Source organism: Malaclemys terrapin, chromosome 20, assembly GCF_027887155.1.
Source record: "Malaclemys terrapin pileata isolate rMalTer1 chromosome 20, rMalTer1.hap1, whole genome shotgun sequence".
Classification (NCBI taxonomy): domain Eukaryota; kingdom Metazoa; phylum Chordata; order Testudines; family Emydidae; genus Malaclemys; species Malaclemys terrapin.
The window spans coordinates 508741-522800 of NC_071524.1; the positions used below are offsets into that span (position 1 = coordinate 508741).

The following is a 14060-nucleotide window of genomic DNA, read 5'->3' on the forward strand; positions in this document are numbered from 1 at the left end:
TTCAAACTAAAGTCTACAAAAAGGATGGGTGAGATGGAAAACTTTGGAGGAGAGTAACATTCTGCTGCCAACATGGAAGGGCATCGGTGCATGCCCAACAGAGACCCAGCTCGTCCTTGTGCCCGGCTTTCCAGGCCAGTTACCGCCACAAGCTACGAACCCAAGCTGCAAACTCAAGCCACAGACTCAAGCAGGACTGGTAACTATGCAGCAGCTGCAGAAGGTGTGATGGGTGTGTGTGTGTGTGTGTGTGTTTGTGTGTGTGTGGATATTAGGTATAATGTGTGTGTATAAGGATTAAGATATTAGTTATTGGTCATAAATCAAATTGTTATCATAATAAATGTGGCATCTTTATCTTGTCCCCTTTAATAAGATCCTGCTAGTTTTTATTGGTATAACACCACCAAGGCCCCGGTGCCGAGCTCCTCCCAGCCTGAGGCCTGAGTGCGAGCGGAATGAGGAACTGCGCTGGGGGCTGCAGCCCCAGGAAGCCCGTGATGCACTCCGCCCCTTTCCTCCCCATCAGATGGTTTCTCTGAAATCTCCAGCCCAAATCTACCACAGTCAGAGCAAAGCCAGCTCCCTGCAACACCCAGCAAACCACATCCCCTCCTGCAGCTGCCCAGCCCCCTCCCCCACACACATTACTTCCCAGTCCCACGTGGGAGCTTTCCAGTCTAACCTCCTTAGAGCAGAAGCTCAGAGCAGAGGAGGGATCTCCCCTCCCACCCACACAGTGTCCCACACGGAGCGATCCACTCCCATGGAGCAGGGCAGAGATTCCTTCCTGACCCGGCTGTGCCCAGCACCCACCCTGGAGAATGAGGGTGGAGGGACCTGGCCAACCTCCTTCCCAGGTTGTGTCTCTGCAGAATCTATTCTTAGCCAAGTGACATGGTACAGAGATGGGCTGGGGGGCTGGGAGGGGGGGTTGTGGTTTCTGGGCCCCACGAGTGGGTGAGAGATGCATAAATTTAGATCTGGAGTTGTTGAAGGAACAGCCGTTAAATCCGTGAAAGGGGAAGTCTGCCCAGAGCCAGCGCTTGCTTCCTGTTTCTGCTACTGCCTGTGAAACTCTGTAAACTTGATGCCCGGCACCTACCCTGTTTATATACCCCAGTTCTGCGAGGGGTGTGGCGAAGTGGGGGATTTTCTTGTCTTTTCCAATGATTTGCATGCAGAGGGGGTGGGACTCAGTTTCCCTGGGTGTTACTGGTTTAACGAGGTGAGGGGAGAGGGAGTTTGTCGTTATAGAGGACCAGAGAGGGAACTTGGAACCCCAGCTAATGGCCTGGAGGATGGAGACCCCAGCGACGGGTGACCTGGTGACCCAGAGGCCCAGCTCAGGTGTCGCAGCCGGTTCTGGCCAGTGGGAGGACAATGGGCTGTGAAGAGAGGACCCCGGTGACCTAACAAGCTGGTTCCAGCCAGAGGGGCCAGGGGACGGAAGAGGGGAGAGGAAGTGAAGGCGACCCTGTTTTCTTGGAGGGAAGACAATGGACAGAGGTGGGACTTGGGGCCGGTGTTATCAGATGCCCAGCTGGGAAGCAGGGGGGCTCGGGGCTGGAGAGAGGGAGCAGGCAGAGCCCACCTGGATGCAGGGGACACTGGGCTGTGCTGTGCTGATGGAGGCCAGGTCTGAGGCCCTGAGAGTTTCCTGTGCTGGGTTCAGACACTCAATTAACCCTCCTGTTTTACACTAGCTGAGAGACTCCTTGAGGGGGCCCATGGCAAGAGACAGACGTGCTAAGGCTCAGAGAGGTGCAGCTCCAGGAGGTGGAGGGGCCTGACCCCGAGAGAGAGTGGACCCCTGAGAAAGGCTGTCGCGCTGAAGGGGGTTTTCCCGACGGACCGTACGGGGCCAAGAGTGGGCACGATCTGTGAGTCCGTGACAACGGGAATGGGGTCTAGTGATTGGGGGGAAGGGGCTGGGAACCAGGACTCCTGGGTTCTCTCCTTGGCTCTGGTTGGGGGGTGAGGTCTGGTGCTTAGAGAAAAGGACACAGATCAGAGCCAGCCCCCTAGAGGGGAAAGGCCCCGTGTCCCTTCCCCAGCCCATCCCCGGGGCAGCGGGTCTGAGCAGCTCAGGGCCCGGAGCAGAGCTCACAGGGGCCGACGGCTGAGCCAAGCTTCCCTCTCCAACCCCAGGATGCTGCGAAAGGGATGGGGGGGGGGGGAAGCCGACCAGCCCCCCAGAAAGGGGAGGGGAGAAGATCACAGGGACAGAGCTCGAGAGAAACTGCCCCCCCCGGCAGATGCCCCGGCTCTGGCTCCCCAGCCCATTTGCCCTTCACCCCCCACCCCCGATGTTCACGCATTGGGCCCCCGGCCCCCCATTCTGCCCCCAGCCCCTGCCCCCTCACGGCCCCCCACTAGCCATGGCCGCCATCTCCCATTGCTCCCCAAGGGAAGAAGCCCCTGTTGCCCTCAGTTAACATGGCCGCCCCCTCACCCCCTGCAGTCCTTGCAGGGCAGCCATGCTGCCCCCTGGCTAAGATGGCCGACGCCGCAGCCTGGAGGGTGGACAAGCTTCCCCCCCCCGGACTGTCGGGGTGAGTCGATGGCTACATGGGAAAGAGCCCCACAGCCCCTCCCCTCCACGCTCCTCCCCCCATCAGCCCGTCTCCTCCAAAGCCCCCATCTCCTGCCCGGCCTGTCCCCATCAGGGAGGGAGGCTGAGGGGACGTGTGGGTGTGGGGGCCATTATAGGACAGGCAGCATGTGGGGCAGGGGGAGGAAGGGAAGAAGAATGTGGGGGGAGGGGAAGGGGCTGAGACTGAGGGGGCAGGAGCTGAGAGGGGTCTGGGGCAGGACGGTGACAGAAAAGGGGGGATTTGGGGTCCCCCATGAGTGTTTCAGGCTGAACCTGCCCCATGGCCATAGGGGCACCCTCTCTCCCTCTCCCTCCCCCCACCTGGCTCTGCAGAGTTTTGGCAGGAAACGATCCTGACCCCCCATTCCCAGCTCAGACCCACTGTGTGTGTGTGTGTGTGTGTGGCTACATGGCAAAGTGTGGGGAGCAGAGAAGGGAGAGGTCAGGAAAGGGTATTGGGGTGCTGGAAATGTGGGTGGGGCAGGAGCATCTAGGGGTGAGGGGAGGAGGAGGGGAGGGGAGGGGAAGGGGAGGTATGGGGGGCCCTTATGGGGCAGGGAATGTGGGGCAGAGGGGGTTGGGGGGGCAGGAGAGTGAGGGGACAGAAAGTGGGGGACCCAGGACTGAGGGGGCAGGAGTAGGAGGGGGGCAGTGAGAGCGGAACCTGCTAAGGAATAGAAATTACAACTCCCTCCTGGGGGGCACCATCAGCCCCTCCCCCCTCACACCCCCAAACAATCGTGCTGCCCGCCTCTGACCTTCTGGGGGGAGCCTGTCTGATCTCAAACTCCTGTCCCACATCCCGGCCCCTGTCCCCTCAGCCCCCCTCCTGACACCCTCAACCTACTTCCCCCAAACTGCCGGCTCCCCACAGCTGGTCCCCCCAAACACCCGCTGTCATAAATGTAAAGGGAAGGGTAACAATGTATGCAGTAACGTCAAATCCCTCCTGGCCAGAGGTACAGAATCACTTACCTGTAAGGGCAACAAAGAGTCTGGTGGCACCTTAAAGACTAACAGATTTATTGAGGTTTATACTCACGAAAGCTTATGCCCAAATAAATCTGTTAGTCTTTAAGGTGCCACCAGACTCTTTGTTGTTTTTGTAGATACAGACTAACACGGCTACCCCCTGATACTTACCTGTAAGGGGTTAATCAGTTCAATTAACCTGGTTGGCACCTGACCAGAAGAACCAATGGAAAGAAGATATTATCAAATAGGGGGGTGGGGAAGGTTGTGTTTGTGCTTTTTGTTTTGTTCCCTCTTGGGACAAACAGAGAGACCAAGCAGGTAACCCAGCTCCTACTGAAATGATACATCTAAAATTACAGAAATTGTAAGTAATAGCAAGGAAATGCATTAGATTATCTTTTGTTTTAGCTTGTGAATTCCCTTGCAGGAACTTAACTACTCTGCCCTCGGGCAGAGAAAAAAAAACCCAGCGGCTCTCAGCTAAAAAAAAAAAAAAAAAAGAAAAGGAAAAAAAAAGGGTCCTTTAAAAAATAAAACCTCCCTGGTTTTCAAGCCCAAAAGAAAAAAAGTGTCCTTTTAATATCCTGCGGTCTGTGCTTCTGGTTCAAAATGATCCCAGCACTGCCACCAGGTCAGGGTTCCCTCCCCACTCTGAACTCTGGGGTACAGATGTGGGGACCCGCATGAAAGACTCCCTAAGTATATATACCACCAGCTTAGGTTAAGCTGTGTCCATTATTCTTTTGCATAGAGACTGTCCGATGTACATGGCAGAGGGGCATTGCTGGCACATGATGGCATCTATCACATTGGTAGATGTGCAGGTGAATGAGCCCCTGATGGTGTGTCTGATGTGATTAGGTCCTATCATGGTGTCCCTTGAATAGATATGTGGACAGAGTTGGCACTGGGCTTTGTAGCAGGGTTTGGTTCCTGGGTTGGTGTTTTTGTTGTGTGGTGTGTAGTTGCTGGTGAGTATTTACTTCAGGTTCGGAGGGTGTCTGTAAGCGAGGACAGGTCTGTCTCCCAAGGTCTGTGAGAGTGAGGGATCGTCCTTCAGGATAGGTTGTAGATCCTTGATGATGCGCTGGAGAGGTTTTCGTTGGGGGCTGTAGGTGACAGCAAGTGGCGTTCTGTTACTTTCTTTGTTGGGCCTGTCTTGTAGTAGGTGACTTCTGGGTACCCTTCTGGCTCTGTCAATCTGTTTCTTCACTTCACCAGGTGGGTATTGCAGTTTTAAGGATGCTTGATAGAGATTCTGTAGGTGTTTGTCTCTGTCTGAGGGATCGGAGCAAATGTGGTTGTTTCTTAGGGCTTGGCTGTAGACAATGGATCATGTGATGTGGTCAGGATGAAAGCTGGAGGCATGTAGGTGAGTACAGTGGTCAGTAGGTTTCTGGTGTAGGGTGGTGGTTATGTGACCATCGCTTATTAGCACTGTAGTGTCTATGCAGTGTAATGTCTGCCATGTGCATTGGCCAAATCGGACAGTCTCTACGCAAAAGAATAAATGGACACAAATCTGACATCAGGAATCATAACATTCAAAAACCAGTAGGAGAACACTTCAGTCTCTCTGGTCACTCAATAACAGACCTAAAAGTGACAATTCTTCAACAAAAAAACTTCAAAAACAGACTCCAATGTGAAGCTGCAGAACTGGAATTAATTTGCAAACTGGACACCATCAGATTAGGCCTGAATAAAGACTGGGAGTGGTTGGGTCATTTCAAAACCTAAACCTAATTTCCCCAATACTGATTTCTCACTACTGTTACTCACACCTTCTTGTCAACTGTCTGTAATGGGCCACTCTCATTACCACTTCAAAAGTTATTTTTCCTCCCTTAGTATCCTGCTGTTAATTGATTTGTCTCATTAGACTGACCTCACACTTGGTAAAGCAACCCCCATCCTTTCATGTGTTTATACCTGCTCCTGTATTTTTCACTTCATGCATCTGATGAAGTGGGCTCTAGCCCATGAAAGCGTATGCCAAAATACATGTGTTAGTCTCTAAGGTGCCACAAGGACTCCTCGTTGTTTTTGCTGATACAGACTAACACAGCTACCTCTCTGAAACCTTACAGGTAAGTGATTCTGTACCTCTGGCCAGGAGGAATTTGACGTTACTGCATACATAAGGGTTGTTACCCTTCCCTTTATATTTATGACACTCGCCATGGGGGGGCCCAGAAGCTCCGGCGGCTAAATCATTCCGGGCCCTGTTGTGTTCATGGAAACGCAATAAAGGGCCCAAGGTGCGAACACGCCCCAGCTCCTGCCCCACACTGAACAGGGTTAAACATGGGCTGGGGACGCGGTCCAGAGCCTGCAGCCTGCTCAGCCCCACGGCAACCCCCCCATTGACCCCTGGGACCGGCTGTTACAGACCCAGCAGAGCAGGAACCTGGGGAGCCGTAGCAGGCGCCATGTGAAACACGGGGTTTGTTATAGCCCTGGTCCCGGCCCTGTTCATTGTCCCCACAATATTTTATCCACCAATGAGGCCTTGTTTCCGACACCCCAATTTTGGGTCATGGATTTCTGCCCCCCACTTCTCCCGCGACCCAGGCGGGCCCCAGCCCGGACCGTGGGTACTGTCTGGCGGCCGCTCGAGTTGGACTAATCCCGTCTTTCTGTCTCACCAACTTTCCCCTCAACGTTCATTTGTCCAGGTTCTCGTGACGCTGCCTGAACTTCTCACTCACCTTCGTTGGCTGAACCCACCACGAGGAGACATTTGGAGGCTCTGGTATCACAGCCGCCCCCTGGGGTGGGGAGATTTGGGGGGCAGGGGAGCAAGAAGCTCTGGGGGTTTGTACAACAGAAATACAGGGCGGGGGAGGTCTAGGGAGAAAGGGGGAGAGAAAAGGGGCTGGGGGACCCCACTGCAGAGAGAGGAGGGGGACAGACACCTGGGGGGCAGTAAGTGCCGTTATTCTAGTGCCGGGGCCAGACGCAGCACCCCACACAGAGGGGCTGAGGGCTCTGTCTCAGGGCGCTGGGCTGTTTGCGATTCTGCGGGATGGGGGGGGCCCGGCTTGGGGCTGGGTGATGAGTCCTGGTGATCCTGGGGGATTTAATGATGCAGCCACCTGTTGGGAAAGCGCTAGGGCCAAACACACCCTGCCCAGTGCGGCCCTGGATGGACGGGGGACGATGTAACTGGAATGGAATGGGATGTAAATGTAACTGGAATATGCTTTATGCAAAAGGTCTCTTGTAAGGTATCATTACAAAGCTTATGATCTACTGAGTGTGTTCATCCCATTTGTTTGTATGTACTATTTCTATGTCTGGAGTTAGGCGAATAAGATATAAACTTGTATTATTGATGTAAACATGTTAAGTGGAAGCCGTTACTGGTGCTTCAGAATCAATGTGAACTGTGAATGGGTTTGTTTACCTGCAAACCTTCCTATGTACCTGTCTTCCAGCTACTAGGCTATCAAGAAGGAGGTCTTACAGTGACATGTGATCATGTCACCTGAACTGGAATCCATCTTCAACCTGGTGCTTTTCCATTGAGAGGGAGGGGTGGGAACCCAGCGAGACAAAGGATTCCTGCCTTGTGCCAAAGCTATAAAAGGGGTGGAACAGAACAAAGGGGGCTGCCAGTCATGAGGAATCCCCTAGTTACACCTGAGCTGGAAGTAACAAGAACTGTACCAGGGAAAGGATTGGGCCCAGACTAGGAAGGAGTCTAGTCTGTGAAAGAAGCTTATTGGCCCATCTGAGGGTGAGATTTACCTGTAATCAGTTTCTTAATGTATTAGGCTCAGACTTGCGTGTTTTGTTTTATTTTGCTTGGTAACTTACTTTGTTCTGTCTGTTATTACTTGAAAACACTTAAATCCTACTTTTTATACTTAATAAAATCACTTTTGTTCATTAATTAACCCAGAGTAAGTGATTAATACCTGGGGGAGCAAACAGCTGTGCATATCTCTCTATCAGTGTTATAGACGGCGGACATATGAGTTTACCCTATATAAGCTTTATACAGAGTTAAATGGATTTATATGGGGTTTGGATCCCATTGGGAACTGGGTGTCTGGGTGCTGAAGACAGGAGCACTTCTTAAGCTGTTTTCAGTTAAGTCTGCAGCTTTGGGGGCATGGTTCAGACCCTGGGTCTGTGTTTGCAGCAGGTTAGCTCAACAAGGCAGGGTTCTGGACACCCAAACTGGCAGAGAAAAAGGGCTCGGGTAACAGTCCCAAGGGGGGGGTCTCTGTGAACGAACCCGTCACACTGTTGTCAGGTTGGGAGCTGTTTGTGGGGGAGATTCTCTGAGGCAGGGGTGTTTGGGAGCAGGGGGGTTTGTGCCAGTGTCTCAGCACCCCACGGGGAAGCCACTTGTCCCCCGGGGAGATTCTCTTCCCTGCATGGCTGGATCCAGGCTCCTGGGGGTGCAGAGAGACGGTGCGTTAGAGGGGCCCATGCTGCCCTGGGCCCAGCCCCTGGGGGGAGCAAGGGGCACAGAAAGGGGGGCCACCTCACCTAGGGTGCCCCCCTTGGGTGGCTGTAATAGGCCTCAGCCAGGATCAGCCCCAGGACGAGCAGGACCGCAGCACCCAGCCCCAGGCGGGCGACGTTGGCGTTGGTGAAATCCAGGGGGGCTACTGTGGGGGGAAGGGAAGAGTCACTTGGTGGCTCGGACGGGGAGATCAGCAGCTGGTGCTGCGCTGGAGTGGAGTCCCCACCCCCTCGTCCGGCAGATCTGGCCTAGCCCCCCTCTGGGGTCTCCCAAATGCTGTGGCTCTGGGGCCTCCCTGGGGCTGGACCCCCTCAGGGGAGACTGCGTTCTGCTGCCCCGGTGGCTGAACCTCAGCTTCCCCGGTGAAGGGGGATCCCAGGTGGACAAACTGCCCCCGAGACACCCGGCACCTCAGCACTGGGCCACGGGATGGGGACAATCAGAGCCTCAGGGTCTTAGCCCCCCAGAACAGGGAACCACCCCAGCTCCTTGTCCCCATAGGACCCCTCTGTTCACCCCCACAGGTGCCTCTGCCCTGCCCTGTCTGCTGTTCAGTGAGCCCAGCCCCAGGGTATCTCGGCTTCTGCCAACCACAGCCAGGCAGTGCGCACTGAGGGAAGCTGGTACATCACCCGCTGCCCCCCACAGTCGGGCGTTTCCAGGGCCCTTGGGACCAGGGTGCAGCCAGATGCAGCAGAACATCTATTTGGGGGAGCGTCAGGGGGTCCCCTGAGACTCCAGTGGGAGGAAGAGAAACAAGAACAATGCGAATTCTGGGCAATGCTCACTTCTATTGCCAGGGGGATGCCATTTGGCCCAAGAAGGGGGGGTTATTGCCCCAGGACTTTGGCACCCAGCTGGGCCCAATTTCACAGCCCATCCTGCCAGATCCTGCCCCTTTCCTGACATCCTCCAGCAAATTCCAGGCAGCAACCTGCAGGGCAGGAGGCATTGGGGGAACTGGGGGTCTGGTGGTGAGTGAGGGGCAGGGAGCTGCCACTCCCACTCATGTCTGGGCCCCACCCACCCAGAGTAACTCCTCCCATCCCCCACAACCAGCCCCAGCCCCTGGGCACCACGACCCGTTTCCACAGCTGGTTCAATGGCAGATTCCACTCCCTGCCCCCGCCCAGCCCAGGGGCCAGGAATCCCCCCGCCCTTCATCCCCGAATCTCCAGCTGCTGCTGCTTCCCGCAGCTCGGGAACCCCCCAGTGACTCTGTCCCCGCTCCCCGGCCAGTGTCCCCTGTGCTTGGCCCATGGCTCAGGGCAGAGCCTGGCTCTGAGCATCCCATCAGTGCAGAGACCCCCGGAGGATCCGGCTGGATGTGGGGCTGGGAGCCGGGACACCGAGCCAGGACCCTCACCTGCTACCACCAGCTGCACGGGGTCGCTGGGCTGTGAGGAGACGAAGGGCTGTGATTGGGGCCGGTAGCTGCAGCTGTAGTTCCCTCCGTGCTGCCGGCCCACGGTGGGGATGTGGAACTCGGCCCTGTCCCCAGCAGGGTCCATGTGTCGCGGCGGGTTCCGGTCTCCAGCCTTGTGCAGGAAGAACCTCACGTCCCGGCGCTGCCCCTGACACTGGATGGTGTCCCCAGTGGGGCTCAGCGAGATGGAGGGTCTGGGTAAGTTGGGATCTGCGCACAGGAGACAGGCTGTGAGAGCCAGACCCGGGTACCCACCCAGCCCCGGCCTTCCCGGCCAGTCCCAGCCATGGGCAGATCCAGGGGCCCCCGGGCAGAGATTGTGACGAACTGGGCCTGTTCTCACTGTGGTCTGTGAATGCTGACAGGGGAGTGTGGCTGGGATAGTCTGCATTGGGGGATGGGAGTCTGCCCGAGGGAGAATACCGGAGCGTGTAACATGAGAACCCAGGAAGGGGTTGGAGGCCAGGTGACTCCTTAGCCCGGGAAACTGAACAAAGGCTGGGGGAGGGGTCGCTGAAGGAGGGGGTTGGAAGCAGGCTGGAGAGATGGCTCTGACCTCCCAAGGGGGGCTGGGCTGGGATGCCCTGGGACCCCAAGATGGACCTAACTGAGGGGGTCACTGTTGTCTGTGCCTGCAAGACCGGTCTTGGACTGTATTCCTGTCATCCAAATAAACCTTCTGCTTTACTGGCTGGCTGAGAGTCGCAGTGAATCGCAGGAAGCTGGGGGTGCAGGGCCCTGAGTCCCCCAATACTCCGCGACAGAGATTCACTCCCAGATCCTAGAGTTCCACCCACCCAGAATCCCGGCCCTGCGAGCTGGGCTCCCAGCCCCACAGACACCGAGCTGCAGCTCCCTAGTTCTTGGGTCCTCATCTGCCCGTGTGTGGCCCCTGCCTCGTTCACTGCATCCAGCTCTCCCCGCCCCCGAGCAGAGAGCAACTCACAGGCTGGTCTCTGGCGCCCGACACCGCAGGAGACGAGCTCCACAAAGGAAGGGAGTCAGCCCCCTGGGAGGCAGAGAGGGGTCTTTATCTCCATTCTACACAGAGGGAAACTGAGGCACAGACAGATTCACTTTCCTGAGTGAGCTCCCAGGGGCCGGGACTGTCTCTTCACTCTGTGTTTATGCAGCGCCTGGCACAACGGGGACCTGATCATGGTGGGGGCCCTACATGCTCCCACAACGAAAGAGATCCAGCGCTATTGAGGCCAGTGTTTGCAGAGATCTCTGCTAACTGTGGGCGTCTCGGTTTGTGGGCGCTCGGCCTGAGATCCCCCAAGATTGAGGCCTCCCCACAATTAAAGACACTTTTGGCAACTGTGATGTGCACCCATGTGGTGATGTGATGTGTCTGTGGCCACACCAGGGGCTGGGCCAGATCTCCTGGGTCCCAGCCCATCACTGTGTCCACCAAGCCACCGTTTCTCCTGCAGCCCTGCCTCATTCAGCTCCTGCCGGGGCCCTGCCTGGGGCAGAGCCTGGAGAACAGAGGGGATGGGATCACGGGATTAAATAGCGACTCTCGGTTCGTATGCACAAGGGGCAGCTTTAAAGTCACCTCCCTGCCCCGAGTCTCCAGGGGCTGCTGCTCCTGGCTGGGGAACCCCCCAGTGATTCTGTCCCCGCTCCCCTGCCGGGCGTCCCCTCTGCTGCGTCAGGGCTCTGGCTCTGAGCATCCCATTGGCACCGAGCCCCCGTGAGGGTCTGGCTGGGGGTGGGGCTGGGAACGGGGACGCCGAGTCGGGCCCCTCACCTCTCACCACCAGCTCCACGGGGTCGCTGGGGTACGACACGTTGAACAGCTCCGATCTGCTGTGATAGGAGCAGCTGTAGCTCCCGCCATGCTCCCGGCTCACGTTGCTGATGGGAAACACAGCCTCATTGTCGTCCGAATCCACAGGTAGGAAATGGCGTCGCTCTTTATTCAGCATGAACCGCACGCCCCGGCGCTGCCCCCGACACCAGACGCTCACGGCTCCCCCCAGTGAGACCCCCCCGCTGGAGCTCAGGGAGATGCTGGGTTTGGGGTAGCTGGGCTCTGCAGTGGGAAGCAGACAGGCTGTGAGACGCAGGCCCCGTCACTCAGTCCTGGGGCCCGTCCTCACCACATGGCGTCAGTGGTGGATCAGACCCGGTGGCCCTGGGGACAGGCTCCTGGATGCCTTTCCACAGGGGCCAGAGTTTCCTCTGAGCCCTGGGCTAACAGCATGAGACACGGAGCAACCCCAGCCCCTGGGGGCCCAGAGCTCTGCTCCCTAGCGTGTGACAGGCCAGTCCAGTCTCCAGGGTCCCTTCACTCCCTGGCTTCTCTGCTGGGAGGGCTGGGAGCCAGGACTCCTGGGTCCTATCCCCGACTCTGAGGGGGGAGCAGGGAGGATTGGGGCCAGGACTCCTGGGTTCTGTGCACAGCACCACCACTGACTTGTAGGGGACTGTGCAAGTCTCTACTATGCACTGAGGTTTATAACCTTCAGCTCTTCCCATCGCCTTGGAAAAGCCCCCCTGCTCTGCAGCTCCCCTTTGGGGACGGTTCCCCCCTTCCTCTGCACCAAATCTCCAGTGGCTGCTGCTCCCACCTGGCTTGGGTACCCCTCAGTGACTCCTTTCCCGCTCCCCGGCCGGGTGTCCCCTCTGCTGGGCCCAGGACTCAGGGCAGAGCCTGGCTCTGAGCGTCCTATCGGTGCAGAGACCCCCTGTGGGTCTGGCTAGGTGGGGGACTGGGAGCTGGGCCCCTGAGCCGGGCCCCTCCCTCACCTCCTACAATGATCTCAATGGAGTCACTGGGATGCGATGTGCGATTCTGTTCCACTATGGAGCGATAGTCGCAGGTGTAGCTCCCTCCATCTTCCCGGCTGACACTGGGGATGGGAAATTCAGCCACGGTCCCATCAGGCACCGACCGCACCTGCGGGTTCGGGTGTCCAGCTTTACGCAGAAAGAACTCCATGCCCGGGTACCGACCCGCACAGCGGATGGTGACGCTTCCCCCGAGCGCCACCACCCTGCTGGGGCTCACCCAGACGGTGGGTTTGAGAAATTCTTGCCCTGCTTTGAACAAGAGACAGGAGTTAAACAGGGGAGACACAGTCCCCGATATGTCCCCTCCCCGCCCCAATTCAGTCCATCCAACATTCGACCTCTCTGGGAGTCTGTCCCCTACCCGGGTTGGCACTGCTGCCCATGGGGCTTGGGGCAGGGGGTTCACCCAGACGTTGCTCAGGTTCTGGCTGCATGACAGATCACTGGGCCCGCCCTGGCCCCACCTGAGGCCAGCCAAGGAGCCTGACCACTGGCCCCCTGCAGCTCTGCCCCCCACCCTGGGATTGGAAATAGAGTCTGTGACCAGTGGGAGTCGCACAAGACCCACCTTTCCCCAGGCCTTGGGAACGGGGCGGCTGTGAGTGCAGGGGAGGGGACAGTAGGGGGGTGGATCTGGGAGCAGGGGTGCCTCTGGGGAGTTCTCACCACGGCTGCACTGACCGTGAACGTTTCGGTTCCCTGATGGGAACTAGAGCCCATGGACGGGCCCTGTTAGCATTTGTATGAGCTGAAATAAATCCACGTGCTGCCCCCACCCCCAATCCTTACAGCCTGCGGGGTGGCAGGACATTGAACCAGGAGACGGTTCCCATCTGCTTCGTCAGACCCCAGGAGCCAGATTCGACTCCTAGTTACTCTATGGGGTGTGGGGGGGGCACAGAAAAATGGGGATGACAGGGGAGTTTGGGTTGAGTTTTGGGGAAGGTTCAGGGCTCAGTTCCTCTTTTCCCCGCACCATATATCCCCTCCCCCATCATTGATGTTACTCACCTCCCCAGACCCCGCTGTGCCCGGCCAGCCAGCAGCCTGGAAAGGAAACCAGTGTTAGGGGCTAGATCCCAGAGCAAGTGGATCCTACACCCTGGTCCCAGATCCCCCACATGGGCACACGCCCTGGTCTCAGATCCCGTCCCCTCTTGGACACACACCCTGGTCTCAGATCCCCCCCTATGGGCACACGCCCTGGCTATCTCCGATACTCACCAAGGAGGACGGTGAGAGCAGACGACATGACAGGGCAGTGGGGACCCCTCAGCGCTGCCACCAACACTCTGGTGTCCAGCTCCACCGAGCCTGAGGCCCGAGTGTGAGCAGAATGAGGAACTGCGCCGGGGGCTGCAGCCCCAGGAAGCTCATGATGCACTCGGCCCCTTTCTTCCCCAACAGATGGTTTCTCTGCAATCTCCAGGCCAAATCTACTGTGGTCAGAGCAAAGCCAGATCGTTGCAACTCCCAGCAAACCACATCCCCTCCTGCAGTTGCCCAGTCCGCCCTCCCATCACCTCCCAGCCCCGCATGGGAGCTGCCCCATCCGGGAACCAGCTGCGAATGGGGCAATCTCAGGAGGCCTCAAGAGGTGCCCAGGCTGCCCTGACCTTTTCCAACAGGCCCGTCTAGCCTCCCTGGAGCAGCAGCTCAGAGCAGAGGAGGACTCGGCCCCCCCCACCCACACAGTGCCCCACACGGAGCGACCCTTTCCCATGGAGCAGGACAGAGATTCCTTCCTGACCCGGCTGGGCCCCGCACCTGCCCTGGAGCAT

At 57.5% G+C, this 14060-nt stretch overlaps 1 protein-coding gene across 3 annotated transcripts; it reads right to left on the minus strand.

The window, feature by feature from the left end:
- Positions 1 to 6607: 6607 nt before the first annotated feature.
- LOC128826727 (T-cell-interacting, activating receptor on myeloid cells protein 1-like) lies at positions 6608 to 13662 on the minus strand. 3 transcript variants are annotated; one of them, XM_054010168.1, is made up of 7 exons: positions 13504 to 13662; positions 13291 to 13326; positions 12235 to 12528; positions 11234 to 11518; positions 9418 to 9687; positions 8075 to 8196; positions 7893 to 7977 (listed from the first exon to the last, which is right to left on the minus strand). In XM_054010168.1, the coding sequence occupies exons 1-6, from the start codon at positions 13529 to 13531 to the stop codon at positions 8075 to 8077; spliced, it is 1035 nt and encodes a 344-aa protein (XP_053866143.1). In that variant the 5' UTR covers positions 13532 to 13662; the 3' UTR covers positions 7893 to 7977. The 3 variants fall into 3 exon arrangements, with proteins under 3 accessions (XP_053866142.1, XP_053866141.1, XP_053866143.1); XM_054010167.1 differs by lacking the exon at positions 8075 to 8196 and having other exon boundaries at positions 6608 to 7977; positions 12235 to 12525; XM_054010166.1 differs by lacking the exon at positions 8075 to 8196 and having other exon boundaries at positions 6608 to 7977.
- Positions 13663 to 14060: the final 398 nt, after the last annotated feature.

Excerpts from the sequence above, each read along its gene's own strand:
- LOC128826727 (XM_054010166.1), bottom strand. The coding sequence starts at position 13,531 with ATGTCGTCTGCTCTCACCGTCCTCCTTG. Across the intron at positions 13,327-13,503 it reads TGCTCTCACCGTCCTCCTTG|GCTGCTGGCTGGCCGGGCAC; the intron begins GTGAGTATCGGA and ends TTTCCTTTCCAG. Across the intron at positions 12,529-13,290 it reads GCACAGCGGGGTCTGGGGAG|CAGGGCAAGAATTTCTCAAA; the intron begins GTGAGTAACATC and ends TCTTGTTCAAAG.